Raw genomic sequence first — 19,917 nt, 5'->3', positions numbered from 1 at the left:
GGCTGTCTGTCAGTCATGTATTAGTAAAAATATTAAAAAGGTGAGCCTTATCTGATGGTACACAGATAAACTCAATTCAGAAGACCCTCACTGTGAACTGGTCTTTGAGAATCATCTCATTTCAACTGAACATGCAATTTGGTAATTTTCAAATATATTCTTTTCCTTATTTCCTCCCACAAAAAACCTTACTATTAAATAATAATTCTAATACTTGTATGTAAATGCTACCACATTTTCTTTGATATGATACTTGTATTAATAAAACTTTGGTAACAACTGCCACACAGCATCTTAATTTACTTAAAGATTTAAAAACAGATATTCAAGCATTTGTGGAAGCAAAATATATTTTTTTCTGAATAAACTGATGTTGTTATAATTTGAAACTTGTCAGTGTTGTGTGTTTATGGTTTCTCCAAAATCAAGAATTTCCTTGGGGGCATTATTTTATTGCTTTAACATTCCTTTCTTCTCTGTTAAATCTAATGAAGTTTATCTGTCCTCTAGGTGACCTACAAACGAGATCTGTATGCAGCTGAATCGATTATTAAGGGTATGTTTGGCCTTGTGACTGTCAGTTCCTGTGTTTCAAAACCGTAAGCCAGTTCAGAATTTCTCATGACATTTTAAAGCCCTAACTTCTCAGAAGTATAAATCTTGTAGACCAGGGAGGTCTGTGATTTGTTTTTTTTGAAAAATAATTACCTTTATTTTATTTCCTACTTTGAAATATCACTTATTATGACTTATGTTGGGGCTTCCCTGGTAATCAGACAGTAAAGAATCTGCCTGCGATGTGGGAGACCTGGGTTCAGTCCCTGGGTTGGGAAGATCCCCTGGAGAAGGAAATGACAACCCTCCCCAGTATTCTTGCCTGGAGAATTCCATAGACAGAGGAGCCTGCCGGGTGGCAGTCCGTGGGGTCGCAGAGTCGGACATGACTAAGCGACTATCATACATGCTTTATGTTACATTGGTTTAACTTTTATGAAGGAAATATTTTATTAATCTGAGAAAAGTAGGTGACATTGACATTTTAGAAGTGAAAACTGACATTTTAATTTGTAAATGTATTTTGTTTTTATTCAGAAAACTATCTCCTCTCAACACTTGCCGACACATTACATTAGACAGCATCTTTTGCCTGAAAAAAAATTTTCTGAAAAAGAGAAATTGGTCTGAATGATCTTTAGTTCCGTTTAGTTTTGACAATGACTTTGATTTTGCTTTGTGATTTTGGGTATTATATATGTAATAATCCTTTTCTCATTTTTTTCATCTCTCTTAAGAGCTCAACTGTACAGAAGTGGTTTATTTCATAATCAATAAATATTTATTAAATGTGCTTGACACTGTGCTAGGAATGTAATGATGATGCACGAGATGCGTTCATTCTGTATTTTTGCAGCCGCCACAGTTTACATCACAATTTCTGAACCTTGGCATTATTGGCGTCTTGGGCCAGGTACTTCTTTGTTCAGGGAACTGTGTTTGGCATCATAGTAGTCGCATGATCTCTACTTAATAGGTGCCGGTGGCACTCTGCCCTCCCTCCCTTCCCCCGCTGTGACCATCAGTTGTCTCTGGACAGCACTCTTGTTGTTGTGTATGAGTGTATATGATCCTAGCCAAAATCAGAGGCGCCCGCCCCCAATACTGAAGCAAGTGTGGTACTTTACAATCTGTTTGTAATTTACTCCTTCAAAACTAGATTAAGGACAGAATGATGTACTCAGATACTGACTGAGATGTGACCTTGATTGAAGTTGGGGGAAAAAAAAAACAAAACAAAACACTGAGTGGGAATTGTGAATGCAACATTTTTTAAAAAATCTTATTTTATGCAAAGCCTGTTCAGCAATCATCTGGCTTCACATTCAGAAAACTGAAATCTCTTCTCTGTGTGTGACATTCTGTATTTGTATTTTATCTTTATATTTTTTTGTGCTTTGACAGTATTGTGTTTCAAACTATTAATATAATGATTTGGGCATCTGTGTGTATGCAAACAGATGATCTATAGCTATAAATCAAAATGTTGACACATATTTACATATGAGTCAGGCAATGTATAAACATGACTCTGGAGAAGATGCCTAAACCGTGATGTAGTTGGTTATGTTCTCAACAGACGGAAATTAAAAACTTAGTTTGGTTTCTTTGCAAAGTCTTCTCTCTAGTACCTAGGTAAAATGGAACTGATCTATTTTGCAAAAAGTTGGTAAATGGTTCAGTGAGGATTCTACATATTTCAATACTTTGCCTATAAATTATTAATATCAAGAGCAGGCTTTATCATATAAAAGCCTACATTTTAAGTATAATCGCAGGGGCTTTAGTTTTGGAAATTGTTTGCAGAGAGAAATTGTTTTATTTAGTTAACATGTTCTAGTATTCTACTTTTCCACTTACTTGTCTCCTGAGAAACCTGTATGCGGTCATAAAGCAACAGTTAGAACCAGACATGGAACAATGGACTGGTTCAGAATTCGAAAGGGAGTACGTTAAGGCTATATATTATCACCCTGCTTATTTAACTTATATTCAGAGTGCACCATGCAAAATGCCAGGCTGGATGAATCACAAGCAGGGATCAAGATTGCAGGGAGAAATATCCATAATGTAAGATATGCAGATAATACCACCTTAATGGTAGAAGTGAGGAAGAACTAAAGAGCCTCTTGATGAGGGTGAAAGAGGAGAGTGAAAAAGCTGACTTAAAACTCAACATTCAAAAATCTAAGATCATGGCATCTGGCCCCATCAGTTCAGTTCAGTTCCGTTTGGTCGCTTGGTCATGTCCGACTCTTTGTGACCCCATGAACCACAGCACGCCAGGCCTCCCTGTCCGTCACCAGCTCCCGGAGTCCACCCAAACCCATGTCCATTGAGTTGGTGATGCCATCCAACCATCTCATTCTCTGTCGTCCCCTTCTCCTCCTGCCATCAATCTTTCCCAGCATCAGGGTCTTTTCCAATGACTCAGCTCTTTGCATCAGGTGGCCAACACTTCATGGCAAATAGAAGGGGGAAAAGTGGAAGCACTGACAGATTTTATTTTCTTGGGCTCCAAAATCACTGAAGATAGTGACTGCAGCCATGAAATCAAAAGACACTTACTCCTTGGAAGGAAAGCTATGACAAACCTACACAGCATATTCAAAAACAGAGACATCACCTTACTGACAAAGATCTGTCTAGTCAAAGCTATGGTTTTTCCAGTAGCCATGTATCGATGTGAAAGTTTGACCATAAAGAAAGCTGAGCACCAAAGAATTGATGATTTTGAATTGCGTTGAAGAAGACTCTTGAGAGTCCCTTTGACAGCAAGGGGATCACACTAGCCTATCCTAAAGGAAATCAACCCTGAATATTCATTGGAAGGACTGATGCTGAAGCTTCAATACTTTGGCCACCTGATGCAAAGAACCGATTCATTGGAAAAGACCCTGATCTTGGGAAAAATTGAGGGTAGGAGAAGGGGATGACAGAGGATGAGATGGTTGTACGGCATCACTGACTCAACGGACATGAGTTTGAGCAAACTCAGGGAGATAGTGAAGGACAAGGAAGCCTGGCATGCTGCAGTCCATGGAGCCACAGAGAGTCAGACCCGACTTAACAACTGAATGACAATTCTCAGAGAAATTAATCTGCCTGTATGTAAACAGATAATTTAGAGATTTACTGAAATCTTCAAATTGTGATTTATAGCAAGTCTCAGAATCTGACTTATTTTCTGTTATTAGAGAAGTTTTTTTTTTAAGCTTAATTTATTTTACTGTCAGTGTATTTATATGGATTTCCATTTATAGTGAACTGTTCAATAATAAGAAACATATATAAGTAGTACTCTCACATTTCTTTTACAGTCTTTGACAGCATAACATTGAAAAATGTATAGTGAATCACAAATTTACTTTTATTCAAAGCAAAGCATTTTTGATACTCCTTCTGAGGTATAGAATTGGATTTGGTCATTGTTCTTTAATTTTAACTCTCTTAGGGTTCTATTGTGTGTGAAATTTAAAATATAAACTTTTCTAGGGATTAGTGTGGTTAATAGGTAGATTTGACTGATAAGTTTGTAAACAGCCATTTAAAGAGATACTGTACTTTTGTCACACAAGCTGGCTGAGCCCCCCCAAGCCTGCTCTACCTGCTCAGACCTACTCAGACTATTAAAGTGATTACAGCAGTAACATACTTTATCTAGATTTGCATATATCAGTCAAATAGTCCCAAACCTACATTTGATTGAATAGACTGACCATATCATGGCAAAAGTTTCAATAGGCTAAAATTTTCTAAGATGGAAAGCCCCTAAAGGATTTCTAACTAAAATATTGCATTTATTTTCTACCATCATCCTTGCTATCATCTTTTAATATTTTTTAATTTTGTGGCTGGAGTGTTTTAAAAGTAATTGTGTTTTGTTCTCTCCTGATTATGATTATACAAACCCAAGTAAGCTAGTGCTATAAAGAGGCCTTATGGTGTTTTATATAAAAGTGGAAAGAATAGGTAAAATTGATAATCATTTAATTTTTAATGGACTTTAGTTAATATTACCTTAAATAGTAATATTCATATTTTTATGAACATTAATATCTATAAAATTCACGTCTTTTCCAAGTTATATAATGTTTTCCATTTGCTAACCACTGTATTTGAAAGGAACTTGATTTTTTGGTATTACAGTATCCCCTTTTCATTCAGAAATTTAGACTTTATTCTGAAAATAGATTTTTATTTTTAATATCATTGATCCAGGTGATTTCTTTCAATGTCAAGTATTTATGCACAATCAGCTACAAATCCCCATATGCCTGCTTTTTTATGTTTCATACAGTTTTATAAAGAAATCATACAAGTTGGCAAGAAATTGAACTCTTTTGTACTTAGAACATCCGCTGGATCATGGAAAAAGCAAGAGAGTTCCAGAAAAACATCTATTTCTGCTTTATTGACTATGCCAAAGCCTTTGACTGTGTGGATCACAATAAACTGTGGAAAATTCTGAAAGAGATGGGCATACCAGACCACCTGATCTGCCTCTTGAGAAATCTGTATGCAGGTCAGGAAGCAACAGTTAGAACTGGACATGGAACAACAGACTGGTTCCAAATAGGAAAAGTAGTACTTCAAGGCTGTATATTGTCACCCTGCTTCTTTAACTTGTATGCAGAGTACATCATGAGAAACGCTGGGCTGGAAGAAGCACAAGCTGCAATCAAGATTGCTGGGAGAAATATCAATAACCTCAGATATGCAGATGACACCACCCTTATGGCAGAAAGTGAAGAGGACCTAAAAAGCCTCTTGATGAAAGTGAAAGAGGAGAGTGAAAAAGTTGGCTTAAAGCTCAACATTCAGAAAACGAAGATCATGGCATCTGGTCCCATCACTTCATGGGAAATAGATGGGGAAACAGTGGAAACAGTGTCAGACTTTATTTTTTTGGGCTCCAAAATCACTGCAGATGGTGACTGCAGCCATGAAATTAAAAGACGCTTACTCCTTGGAAGGAAAGTTATGACCAACCTAGCTAGCATATTCAAAAGCAGAGACATTACTTTGCCAACAAAGGTCCATCCAGTCCAGGCTATGGTTTTTCCAGTGGTCATGTATGGATGTGAGAGTTGGACTGTGAAGAAGGCTGAGCGCTGAAGAATTGATGCTTTTGAACTGTGGTGTTGGAGAAAACTCTTGAGAGTCCCTTGGACTGCAGGGAGATCCAGCCAGTCCATTCTGAAGGAGATCAGCCCTGGGATTTCTTTGGAAGGACTGATGCTAAAGTTGAAACTCCAGTACTTTGGCCACCTCATGCGAAGACTTGACTCATTGGAAAAGACTCTGATGCTGGGAGGGATTGGGGGCAGGAGGAGAAGGGGATGACAGAGGATGAGATGGCTGGATGGCATCACTGACTCGATGGACATGAGTCTGAGTGAACTCCGGGAGTTGGTGATGGACAGGGAGGCCTCGCGTGCTGCGATTCATGGGGTCGCAAAGAGTCGGACATGACTGAGTGACTGAACTGAACTGATTGAAAGTAGCTAAATATACTTTTACGTTGGCTCTGGTGCTGAAAGGAATAGAATCAAATTACATGTGAATAAAACTGATTCAGTGTTACTGAGATTAGGAAAACGCATAGTTTCACATGTGTACTTTATGTATATGGAGAAACTAATGTTTTTGTTTTTAAGTGATTCTTTATTATTTTCATTTAAAATAATGACATTTCAAGTACATAGTTACTTTCAAGTCTTTTCAAGCAAATTGCAAAGAACTTCAGTTTTGTACTTCTGTGGTACATCCTCATCAGGTTTTTCTCGCTAAATAGTCAGTGATGATGCCATTTTATTATTAACCATGCTTTTTGGATAATGCAAAATGACAACTAAGATTTACATGAAAAGTGTAATTTTTGATGTGTCTGGCTTTTGACAATGATATTTAATTTTCCAAATTTTCACATTAATACCATAACTACTTTGTAAATAATACACTTTTTGTTCCTTACTGTCTTGAATAGTACTGTGACTGTATCTTATGTGAATCTGTAAGGACATTGGCGTCAAGCTTTAATTAGCAAGAACAAGAAGTCTGCAGTATGATTTAATAGCAGTTTGTTTTCCTTTGAACTTACTGGAAAAAATGTAAGTTGGAAAATTAATATTTGGGTGGAGATTAGAGAAAGTGAAGTTTGCTTTTTTGTTTAACTTTATAATTTCCTTAATTTGTTATTCAGTTCAGTTCAGTTGCTCAGTCATGTCTGACTCTTTGCGACCCCATGAATCACAGCACGCCACGCCTCCCTGTCCATCACCAACTCCTGGAGTTTACTCAAACTCATGTCCAGCCAGTCGGTGATGCCATCCAGCCATTGCATCCTCTGTCATCCTCTTCTCCTCTTGCCCCCAATCCCTCCCAGCATTAGAGTCTTTTCCAATGAGTCAGCTCTTCGCATGAGGTGGCCAAAGGACTGGAGTTTCAGCTTCAGCATCATTCCTTCCAAAGAACACCCAGGACTGATCTCCTTCAGAATGGACTGGCTGGATCTCCTTGCAGTCCAAGGGACTCTCAAGAGTCTTCTCTAACACCATAGTTCAAATGCATCAATTCTTCGGTGTTCAGCTTTCTTCACAGTCAAGCTCGGGCTAATTCAAGCATAAGCAAGTAAATCTGTCATATTCAAAATCTAAGGTCACAATGAGGTATTAAGTGACTAGCTAAATAAGACTTGATAACAGACAAAAGCCAGGCAGTTATGCTTAACTCTGATGTAGGTAGGAAAAAAAGTAATAAAAAATGGAAACATGATATTTGTGTTTTAATTAATAATACAATATATTTTATGTATATCCTGATGAGTCACTAGCCTTAGAAAATTGCATTTCCTTTAGATTTACTTCTCTTAATTAAGAAAGAATATATACTTTGAAAAGTATTGCATCATTTACTTGGAAAAAAGTAATATCCTTGCATGTGAAAATGTGCAAGAGATAAGATGTCACACGTCTGCTCTTTATTTTTAGAAGCAAGGTAGGAAACTTCATTTGATATTCAGTGACTCATTTAAAAATGTGGTTAAGATCTGATATAAAATGTCTTTAAAAAAACCTGCCTACATACCATTGTTCTCCAGGTAAAACATACACAGTTGACAAGAAAGCTAACTTTGAGCAGCCCGTTTTGACCTTTCACCGTGGGTCTCTGTGTTTTCCTTCGCCAGTCCGTATTTACTGTCCCTGTTGTCCACTTGTCCTGTAGTCATGACTTGGTGACTGCTTCTCCTTGCTGCCTGCCTCCTCCCTTTACTGTTCTAAACACTTCCTCTAGCAAGGTGTTCAGAGGAACCTCCAGCATCAGTGTACAGGTGGAACTGACATGGCTATTTCACTGCTTGGCAATGGTGATTCTGTTTAAGACTCCTTTAAAATTTTTCATATAAGACCAAAAATAGCCTCTAAGATTGGTTTTTGGTTCAGTGGACTGAACAGGAGAATAGAAAATGACTGCCCTCACTTTGAATGGATTAGGGCTTGACATCTTTTGGAAATGACTCTTTTTGGGTTTGATTTAGTTGTTTCTTACTTACATTTTGACTGAAGAGGTCAATATATTGGATAAAGCCTGATGGAAATCTTCATGTTAGATGTTTCTAAGAAAATTGAAGACTGACTTCTGGATCTTTTGTCTACTTGCTTATACAACTAAATCTAGTATTCTCTCTTCACCACTGTGTTTGAAATTTTTTTGTAAAATACAAACACCATTTTGACCACTTATGAGTCCCTATTCATGATTAACTAGTGGAAACATATGTCTAGGTATTCCTTACTCTTTATGAATGTGTCAGTGGGTTTGTCATACAGTAAACAGGATTGGTGGCTCAGTGGTAAAGAATCTGCCTGCCAATGCAAGAGATGTAGGTTTGATCCCTGGGTCAGGAAGATTTCCTGGAGAAGGAAGTGACAACCCACTCCAATATTCTTGTGTGGGAAATCCCATGGACAGAGGGGCCTGGCCTGCTACTTTCAGTGGGGTTGCAAAAAGAGTTGGACACGACTTAGAGACTGAACAACAATAACAGTAATGCAGGAAGCTGTGTATATTAAAGATTTTATGTATTACTGTTTTATGAATTTGAATGAAGACTCCAAATTGCACTTGTTTTCTAACCCTTCAAGGAACACCTGATACTTTATATATACCAAGAGTTCTAATGCTCAAGAGCACTTAGAAGAATATTTAGAAGATGAGTATATTAAAAAGCAGAGACCTTACTTTGCCAACAAAAGTCCGTCTAGTCAAGGCTATGGTTTTCCAGTGGTCATATCCATATATGTGAGAGTTGGACTGTGAAGAAAGCTGAGCACCGAAGAATTGATGCTTTTGAACTGTGGTGTTAGAGAAGACTCTTGAGAGTCCCTTGGATTGCAAGGAGATCCAACCAGTCCATCCTAAAGGAGATCAGTCATGGGTGTTCATTGGAAGGACTGATGCTGAAGCTGAAACTCCAGTCCTTTGGCCACCTCATGTGAAGAGTTGACTCATTGGAAAAGACCCTGATGCTGGGAGGGATTGGGGGCAGGAGGAGAAGGGGACTACAGAGGATGAGATGGCTGGATGGCATCACTGACTCGATGGACATGAGTTTGGGTAAACTCGGGGAGTTGGTGATGGACAGGGAGCCCTGGCATGCTGCGATTCATGGGGTCGCAAAGAGTCGGACATGACTGAGTGGCTGAACTGAACTGAACTGATACGTCAAATTAGATCTTGGCCAGCTTTGTAAGCTTTGAGATTCATATTTTATGCCTCCTATATAGGAATTTAGTTAGAAAAGACATTGTGTATGAATACATTTTGTTAAACTGTATATCCTAACCAAAGGGGGCTAAGTTCTAGTTTGCAAAGCACATTAAATTAGTGGATTGAAAGCTTTGAAGATATTCTGCTGTACTTACAACTTGATTGAAACTTGAGAGAATTTCAAAAGAGTTTGATAAATGAAGCTGTGATACATTGAAAAATTGGGCAAAATACATTTGCCCAATTGCCCCAAAATTGGTAAAAATGCATTTATCAATTGGAATTGGGTAAATTCCAGATACCATGCTAGGAGTCCTTTGAAGCACCCCCAGGGTGGAGGGTTGCTGCTGCTGCTGCTGCTGCTAAGTCACTTCAGTTGTGTCCGACTCTGTGCGACCCATAGGTGGCAGCCCACCAGGCTTCCCCGTCCTTGGGATTCTCCAGGCAAGAATACTGGAGTGGGTTACCATTTCCTTCTCCAATGTATGAAAGTGAAAAGTGAAAGTGAATTTGCTCAGTCGTGTCCGACTCTTAGCGACCCCATGGACTGCAGCCCACCGGGCTCCTCTGTCCATGAGATTTGCCAGGCAACAGTACTGGAGTGGGGTGCCATCGCCTTCTCCGGGGTGAAGGGTTGGAAATGCATTAATGTTCTTCTCTGCTACTGTCAACTCCTGGGAAAGCAAAGAGATAAACAGAGGCAGAGTAGGATCCTTTGCTGGACGGACCTTTATGTCTTTTTTCACTTCTTCCTCTTGGAGTTAATGATATGTAGCTGTAGCATTGTAGGGTTCTGCACAAAGACAGCTGACCTTCTGAGCTGTTGTCTCTATATTATATCATTATGTGAAGTGAAAGTGAAGTGAATGTGAAAGTCGCTCAGTTGTGTCCGACTCTTTGTGACCCTATGGACTGTAGCCCTCCAGGCTCCTTTGTCCTTTGGATTCTCCAGGCAAGAATACTGGAGTGGGTAGCCATTCCCTTCTACAGGGGATCTTCTCGACCCAGGGGTTGAACCCAGGTCTTCTGCGTTGAAGTCAAATTCTTCACTGTCTGAGCCATCAGGGAAGCCCTTAAATCATTATGGGCTTTGATTAATGCTTACTTGGATTTGGTATTGACACTGTTGTCTTCTCTACTACATGTGACCTAGTGACCCAGCTGAGATTTTTATATTACTTTCTAAGTCTCTAAGCATCTGATTTGGGCTCCCCAGGTGACTCAGTGGTAAAGAATCTGCATGCCACTGCAGGAGACACAAGATATGCAGGTTTGATCCCTAGGTCTCCTAACCCAGGAAGATCCCCTGGAGTAGGAAATGGCAACCCACTCCAATATTCTTGCCTGGAAAATTTCATGGACGAAGACCCTGGTGGGCTACACTTCATGGGTTGCAAAGAATCAGACCCAGCTGAGCCACTGAGCACACATGTCCACAAGCATCTGATTTAGGGTTCCACTGTAGACTGTTAACTCTTGCCTAATTAAGTATGCACATGAGAGACAGTGTGACTTTGCTTTCAAAGTTTAAAGGTTTAGATGGTCTCTACTATTTTGGTATAAGGTGAACAATGTTGTTAAGCAGCTATCACCCAGAACGTGGTCTTGTTATGAGATTAGGGAGGCATGTGGCCAGGTATTTCATTTCTACCATGATTCATTGAGTTTAAGGTGGCATTGCTTGTAAGAAGCAATGTTACTTTTATACCATTGAGAAAGAAAAGTGCAGGCAAGGTTCTGGTTCTGGATGAGATGGAGCAAGATCACGCCCCTCTGTTGCTCCTATTGAATGACATTGTAAAACTTGGACAGAATACATAGAACAGCTGTTTCAGGCTTCAAAGTAAATAGTAAAGGTGGGTTAATGAATAAAACCTGAATATAAAGTGCTGCCTAACTGGCAGTGAATTATGTCACGGTCTTCTGTGTCTTGATCTGGGTCCAGGGTAGCCCAAAATCCAGAAGTGGCAGTTGGAGAGCACTGCCGAGGCAGAGCTCCGAGAAAAGAGAGTAGGAAAGGAATTTCTCAGTATTTGGGGAGTGAAGATATCTCCCCTTTCTTCTTTGCTCTTACTCAACAAGCATTTCAGTGCCACATGCAATCATATGGCAGTAGTAACACTGACAAAGGGAAAAATGGGGGCTCAGAGAAGTCTAAAATTCTAAGGGAAGTGAACATTTCTCTTTGATTAGAGTCACTGTGATTTTTTTTTTTTTTGATAGATACATGTTGCGTGTGTGTGTGTACGTTAGTCGCTCAGTCATGTCTCTTTGCAACCCCATGGACTGTAGCCTGTACATGTCATAGATTTATTCAAACCCATAGAACCATGGAAGATACAACAAAAACAGTGAACCACTAATGTAAACTATGAACTTCAGATGATTTTGTTATGTCCGTGCAGGTTCATCAACTGTAACAGATTTGCCATTCTCTGGTGGTTAGTTCGGAGAAGGCAATAGCACCCCACTCCAGTACTCTTGCCTGGAAAATCCCATGGGCGGAGGACCTGGTAGGCTGCAGTCCATGGGGTCGCACAGAGTCGGACATGACTGCGTGACCTTACTTTCACTTTTCCCTTTCATGCATTGGAGAAGGAAATGGCAACCCACTCCAGTGTTCTTGCCTGGAGAATCCCAGGGATGGGGGAACCTGGTGGGCTGCCGTCTATGGGGTCGCACAGAGTCGGACACAACTGAAGCGACTTAGCAGCAGCAGCAGCAGCAGCAGGTGGTTAGTTGATAATAGGAGATGCTATGCATGTGTGGGGCAGGGACTATATGGGAAATCATTAAATATACTTTTCCCTCAACTTTGCTTAAAAATACTTAAAATATTTTTTAGAAAACAGTATAATTAATCAAACTACATTAAATCAGTAATTACCACTGCTCTATGGATGGCTACCCCACTCCAGTACTCTTGCCTGGAAAATCCCATGGACAGAGGAGCCTGGTAGGCTGCAGACCATGGGGTCGCGAAGAGTCGGACATGACTGAGCGACTTCACTTCACTTTTCCCTTTCATGCATTGGAGAAGGAAATGGCAACCCACTCCAGTGTTCTTGCCTGGAGAATCCCAGGGACTGAGGAGTCTGGTGGACTGCCGTCTATGGGGTCGCACAGAGTCGGACACGACTGAAGCGACTTAGCAGCAGCAGCAGCATGGATGGCTACAATTAAGAATTTGCCTCCTAAATCACAAAATTTTAGAAATACTAAGTTATGAAAATGCTTCATGTATTACAGTTTTTATCAATTAGTTTGAATCATTGTATAGCATTAGAAGTATACAAGGAACTTAAAATGGTAAAGTGAAATTTCTGTAGCTCCCTTTCACAATGTAGAATTTCTATTCTACACATAACTTAATTATGTATTTTTTGCTTTTTTATTTTTTAAATTATGAAAATATGATAGTACATTTACAGGAGACTTGGAAAATACAGAACAAAGTTACATATAGTTCTGTATGTAAGATTGTTTAAGTAGATAAATTAAGATTTTTAGTTGTAGTTTCAATGTCAAACTCTCAGAAATTAATAGAAAGAATGTACAGAGAAGTAGAAGAATATATGCTGAAAAGCATTATGAACCAATTGAACATAATTAGGATTTATACAATTTTCACACAATAGTAAGATACAAATTCTATTCAAGTTCCCATAGACTATAAATTATGAGACACTGGAACATATCCAGAGACATAAAACTAGGTGCAAAAATTTCATGGTCTAAAGGTATTGAAATCATACAGAATCCTATCTCTTATTACTGTGGAATTATGTTAGAAATCAATATCAAAAGAAATTTGAAAATAACCCATATATTTTAAAGTGCAACGTGACATTTACTAAGCTAGATCTTTGACTTAGCCATTAAAAGCCTCAATAAAGTTAGAAGACTGGAAAAACTCAGAGGGTGATTGCGGAGAAGAAACCATTTAAATGATAAATTAATATAAAAATAAATTAATATCAAACATACTTTTAAAAATTCCATGTATTTGGAAATTAAATGTCTGCTTTTAAATGAGGGGTATATCTAAGAAGTCATAACAAGGAAAATTAGAAAATATTTGTCCTAGAATAAAAATAAATGCACATAGAATTTACCAGAATTTGTTGCATGAAGCTTCCAAACAGAATTTAACCAGAATTTGTTGCATGAAGCTGAAGCTGCTTAATTGAACTAAATACAGTGTGGAGTCTTGAATAAGGTATGGAAACAAATGAGGGGCACTAGCATGACACCCTGTGAGATCTGAGCTAAGCCTGCACTTCAGTCAGTGAGACTGTATCCCGTGTCAATTTCCTGTTTGTTTTAACAACATAGTATGTCCTTATATTCTCAGAATGGGATTGGAAGTTTCAGGCCTCATTCAAGTTTTTCTTTAATCATTAAGATGATAAACTTTGTAGACTTTTAGCAGTAATACTAGATGCCCAAATACATGGAATTACATCAAAATTTTAAGTGAATATAATTTAGAAATCTAGCATTCTAGTCATACTAAGTCAAACAAGTAGAATCAAAATATCATAAATTTTTAGCTAGGCAAAAATTCATAAGTTTTCTAAAATATATAGTGTACATACTACATATATATGTATATATATTTGTGTGTGTGTATATATATATACTCACACACAAAATATTTTGTGTATATATATATATTTTATATATATATGTACAAAATCTTTTCTTCTATGCTTGGTAAAGGCTGGAGAATGAAGATATAAAGAAAAAAAAAGAGACGGAGAAACTGGATAACATAAACTAAATGAAATGGGAGCACTGAGTATGAAATTAAAAAAGTGAAACAAACTAGATAAAAGTAAAGGATCATCATATAGTCCGGTTGTTTTTAAACATAGCTGCTCATTAGAAACACATCTGGAGCTTTGGAGGAAAAAACCAATACCTGGGCATTTGTATTTTTCAAAAAATTCCAAGATAATTCTGATATGCTTCTGGATTTTGAAAAGTGATTACAGATTTTTCTATTAAATGATAGTTTTAGTAATATTCTGTTATTTTCTTTTGACCAATCATGATACGATTATTATATTAAGCACAAATCACAATAGTAGGAAACATTTACTAGTTTTCACAATCAATAGCCATACAAAACCTAAAAGATCATTACAATTGTAAGCCATAATGAAAACATGATTAACCTAGCAATATAAAATAATTATATACAATTTAGGGGGTTAAATAGTGTGATGTGGTAAGTGGAGGTGCATACACACATATGTTTTCATCTTCCCAGCCAGTCTATGTCTTTTGGTTCTTGCATTTGATCCATTTACATTTAAGGTAATGATCAATATGTATGATCCTATTACCATTTTCTTAATCGTTTTAGGTTTATTTTGTGTAGGTCTTTTCCTTCTCTTGTGTATCCTGCTTAGAGAAGTTCCTTTAGAATTGTTGTAAAGTTGGTTCGGTGGTGCTGAATTCTCTTAATTTTTGCTTGTCTGTAAAACTTTTGATTTTTCCATCAAATCTGAACAAGATTCTTTCTGGGTAAAGTATTGGTTGTAAGTTCTTCTGCCTTATCACCTTAAATATATCATGACATTCCCCTCTGGCTTGTAGAGTTTCTGTTGAGAAATTAGCTGATAACCTTATGGGAGTTCCCTGGTATGTTACTTGTCCTTTTTCCCTTGTTGCTTTTAATATTTTATCTTTAATTTTTGTCAGTTTGATTACTATGTGTCTCGGTGTGTTTCTCATTGTATTCATCCTGCCTGGATCTCTCTGTGCTTCCTGGGCTTGGTTGACTATTTCCTGTCCCATGATAGAGAAGTTTTCAGTATTATCTCTTCAAGTATTTTCTCAGGTCCTTTCTCTCTTCTCCTTCTGGGGCCCCGAAAAATGCAAATATTGGTGTGTTTAATGTTGTTCCAGAGGTCTCTTAGGCTGTCTTGATCTCTTTTCATTCTTTTTTCTGTATTCTGTTCTGTGGCAGTGATTTCCACCATTCTGACCTCCAGGTCATTTATCTGTTCTTCTGCCTCAGTTATTGTGCTACGGATTCTTTCCAGTGTATTATTCATCTCTGTTTGTTTGTTCTTTAGTTCTTCTAGGTCTTTGGTAAACATTTCTTCTCTCTTCTCCATTGTTTTCCTGAGATTCTGCATCATCTTCACTGTCATTATTCTGAATTCTTTTTTCTGGAAGGTTGCCTATCTCCACTTCATTGAGTTGTTTTTCTGAGGTTTTATCTTGGCCCTTCATCTGGGACCTAACTTTCTGCTTTTTCATTCTGATTAACTTTCTGTAATATGGTTTTTGTTCTAGCTTCTATGGGATTGTGGTTCTTCTTGCTTCTTCTGCCTACCCTCTGATTAAGGAGGCTGAGAGGCTTGTGTAAGCTTCCTGTGGGAAAAACTGGGTCTTGCCCTGGTGGGCAGGGTTGTGCTTAGTAAAGCTTTAATCCAATTATCTGCTGATAAAATGTGGCATTGTGCTCCCTCCCTGTTAGTTGGATTAATGATGATCTCCAAGAGGACTTATACCAAGGGGCCCCTTCCAGGACTGCTGCTACCAGTGCCTCAGTCCCTGCAGTAAGCTATGCTAATCCATGCCTCCATAAGAGGCTCTTTAACACTAACAGATAGGTCTGCTTCAGTCTCCCATGGGGTCACTGCTCCTTTTTTCTGGGTCTTGGTTTATGCAAGATTTTGTTTATGCTCTCCAAGAGTGAAGTCTGTTTTCCTCAGTCCTGTGGAAGTGCTGTAATCAAATCCTTGTAACCTTCAAAGATTTCCTGGGGATTTCCAAATCCTCTCTTCCAGGGATCCCCAGGCTGGGAACCCTGCCATGAGGCTCAGAACCTTCACAAGAGTGGGAGAACTTCTTTGGTATTATTATTTTCCACTTTGTGGGTCACCCACCTGGTGGGTATGGGATTTGATTTTATCATGATTGTGCTCCTCCTAAAATCTTGTTGCGGTTTCGTCTTTGTTTTTTGATGTGGGTATCTTTTTTGGTGGGTTCCAGTGTCCTCTTGTCGATGGTTGTTCAACGGCTAGTTGCAATTTTGGTGCTCTCACAGGAGATGAGCACGTGTCCTTCTATTCCACCATCTTAAACCGGAAACCAGAGTTGCTGTGATTTTAACAGGTGGGGCGAGAGCACTGTTGCTGTTTTTAATTTCTCTTGCTCTTTAGCATTGGACACAGGTGCAGTCATGGGAAATGTGTAGAAAATGGGGTAAATGGGACCCCGTCTTCCTGGTAGGAGTGCTGAAAAGAAATGCACTAAAGAAATGGAATGTACAGGGAGAGTTTGGGATGAGAGAGGCTATTACTTAAATATACATAACATGATCTAAGGTCACTTAAACATATGAAAGTGAAGAAGAACTAAAAAGCCTCTTGATGAAAGTGAAAGTGGAGAGTGAAAAAGTTGGCTTAAAGCTCAACATTCAGAAAACAAAGATCATGGCATCTGGTCCCATCACTTCATGGGAAATAGATGGGGAAACAGTGGAAACAGTGTCAGACTTTATTTTTCTGGGCTCCAAAATCACTGCAGATGGTGACTGCAGCCATGAAATTAAAAGACACTTACTCCTTGGAAGGAAAGTTATGACCAACCTAGCTAGCATATTGAAAAGCAGAGACATTACTTTGCCAACAAAGGTCCATCCAGTCAAGGCTATGGTTTTTCCTGTGGTCATGTATTGGTGTGAGAGTTGGACTGTGAAGAAGGCTGAGCGCCGAAGAATTGATGCTTTTGACCTGTGGTGTTGGAGAAGACTCTTGAGAGTCCCTTGGACTGCAAGGAGATCCAGCCAGTCCATTCTGAAGGAGATCAGCCCTGGGATTTCTTTGGAAGGACTGATGCTAAAGCTGAAACTCCAGTACTTTGGCCACCTCATGCGAAGACTTGACTCATTGGAAAAGACTCTGATGCTGGGAGGGATTGGGGGCAGGAGGAGAAGGGGACAACAGAGGATGAGATGGCTGGATGGCATCACTGACTCGATGGACATGAGTCTGAGTGAACTCCAGGAGTTGGTGATGGACAGGGAGGCCTGGCGTGCTGCAATTCATAGGGTCGCGGAGAGTCGGACATGACTGAGTGACTGATCTGATCTGATCTGAAACATACAAAGAGTGAGAAAAATTTAAACTCCCGTGGGAAAGGATGAGTAATAGATACCCGTGCTGAGATGGCACAGATGTTAGAATTTTATGAAAAATACTTTTAAAGTGCTTGGTACATAAATGCTGTAACAAGTAAGGGGAAATGTTCTTGAAAGATGAAAAGTCTCAATGAAAGCATAGAGAATATAAAGAAGAACCAAATAGAAATCTTAAAACTGAAAAAAAAAAAAAAAAAAAAAAGGTAATCAAAAAAACCCACAAACTTACTGGATGGTCTTAATAACAGAATGGAGATGGCAGAGTACCGCTGAAGTTAAAAATAAATCATTGAAAGTTTTTCAGTTTGAACTACTGAATGAAAAAAAATTGGGAAAGAAAATTAATAGTGCTTCTCATGTGTGGGAAAGTATCAGGTCATCTAAATCCTGGAAGGAGAGGAAAAAGTACAATTTAGAAAAAAAAACTAGAAGAAATTTTTTAGAAAAAATATTTAGAAGAAATTTTGAATAAAAACTTCCCAAATTTGATAAAAGATATAAAACTGCAGATGCAAGATGCTCAGGTAATTACAACATGATAACCCAAAGATTATCAAAGATTATGCTTCCCTGGTGGCTCAGTGGGTAAAGAGTCTGTCTGCAGTGCAGGAAAGCTGTGTTTGATCCCTGGCTTGGGAAGATCCCCTGGAGAAGGAAATGTCAGCCCACTCCAGTATTCTTGCCTGGAGAATTCCATGGACAGAGGAGCCTGGTGGCCTACAGTCCATGGGGTCACAAAGAGTCGGACAGGACTGAGTGACTAACACTTTAACTTTCACTTTCAACCCAAAGTTATCCACACATGGATTCTTTGTAAGCAAAACCGCTGAAAAGTAAGACAGTACTCTTGAAAGTAGCCAGAGAGAAAGGATGCACTGCTATAGAGGAACAACAATTTGAAAGACTATAAATTTGTCCTGAGACAACATGGGAACCAGAAGAAAGTAGAACAAGATTTTTACAGTTCCAAAAACAAGTAGTATTAACTCAGTATTTTATATCCAACCAAAATATACACTTTAGGAATAAAGGTAAAATAAAAACAATCGCATGTAATTGAAACAAAGATAATTTTGTTGCTAGAAGATGTACTCTGAAAGGATATCTCAACAAAGCCTTTCATACAAAGGAGATGATACCAGAAGGAGTCTTGGAAATCAGGAATTAAGGCGGAACAAAAGAATCAATGGGCGTCCCTGATGGCTCAGTGGTAAAGAATCTGCTTGCCAAGCAGGAGATGCAGGTTTGATCCCTGGGTCAGAAAAATCCCCTGGAGAAGGAAATGGCACCCCACTCTAATATTCTTGCCTGGAGAATTCCATGGACAGAGGAGCCTGGTGGGCTGAAGTCCGTGCTATCCTAAAAGAGTTGGACATGACTTAGTGACTAAACAACAACTATAGAACCAATCAGTAGAATAGACTCATGTAGTTCTCTTTTACATTTAAAAACTATTATAGATAATATTTTTTGATGAGTTTTCCTATGTATGAGACAGCTGCAGTGTTGTGGATAAGTAAATGCAGCACAAAGGTGGTAGGGTAAAGGGACCTCTAATTCCAGGTTGGTTTCTACATTTTACTTGCTGTTGTAAAATATTTTATTTAAACTCTAAAAGGGTAGATATGAATATTGAAGTCCCTAGAGCAACCACTTAAAAAAATATAGATATTTGATCAGAAACAGAAGAGATAAACGTGAATACTAGAAAAAAATTTAAACCAGGAGTTGTTCATTTACTTAGTCATGTCCGACTCTTCCGACTCCGTGGATCCTTCACCATCTCCCGGAGCTTACTCAGACTCGTGCCCATTGAGTCAGTGATGCCATCTGAGCATCTAATCCTCTATCATTCTCTTCTCCTTCTGCTTTCAATCTTTCCCAGCATCAGGGTCTTTTCCAGTGAGTTGGCTCTTTGTATCAGGTGGACAAAGTATTGAAGCTTCAGCTTCAGCAGCATCCTTCCAATGAATGTTCAGGGTTGATTTCCTTTAGGATGGACAGTTGGAGCTCCTTGCAGTCCAGTGGACTCTCAAGAGTCTTCTCCAGCACCACAGTCCAAAGGCATCAATTTCTTCAGTGCACAGCCTTTTTACTTGCCCAGCTCTCACATCCATATATGACTACTGGAAAAACAATAGGTTTGACTAGACGGACCTTTGTTGGCAAAGGAATGTCTCTGCTTTTTAATATGCTGTCTAGGTTTGTCATTGCTTTTCTTCCAAGGGGCAAGTGTCTTTTAATTTGATGGCTGCAGTCATTGTCTGCAGTGATTTTGGGTTCCCCCCAAAATAAAGTCTCTCACTGTTTCTATTATTTTCCCATCTATTTGCCATGACGTGATGGCACCAGATGCCACGATCTTCTTTTTTTGATTGTTGAGTTTTAAGCCAGATTTTTCACTCTCCTCTTTCACCTTCATCAAGAGG

The 19,917-nt window shown here is 38.7% G+C and overlaps 1 protein-coding gene across 6 annotated transcripts in view; it reads left to right on the top strand.

The window, feature by feature from the left end:
• The window catches only part of CRPPA (CDP-L-ribitol pyrophosphorylase A), a 362,372-nt gene that overhangs the window by 112,020 nt on the left and 230,435 nt on the right, over positions 1–19,917 (top strand). For all 6 annotated transcript variants that reach the window (XM_044946504.2, XM_045166361.1, XM_025290931.3 and 3 more), the window contains one exon: positions 511–556. In XM_044946504.2, the coding sequence (XP_044802439.2) occupies positions 511–556 (46 nt within the window). The remainder of the gene's footprint in view (positions 1–510; positions 557–19,917) is intronic.

The sequence above is a fragment of the Bubalus bubalis genome, chromosome 8 (genome assembly GCF_019923935.1).
Source record: "Bubalus bubalis isolate 160015118507 breed Murrah chromosome 8, NDDB_SH_1, whole genome shotgun sequence".
NCBI lineage: Eukaryota > Metazoa > Chordata > Mammalia > Artiodactyla > Bovidae > Bubalus > Bubalus bubalis.
The sequence above is the reverse complement of the archived record's forward strand: the minus strand, read 5'-3'. Positions and strand labels throughout refer to the sequence as shown.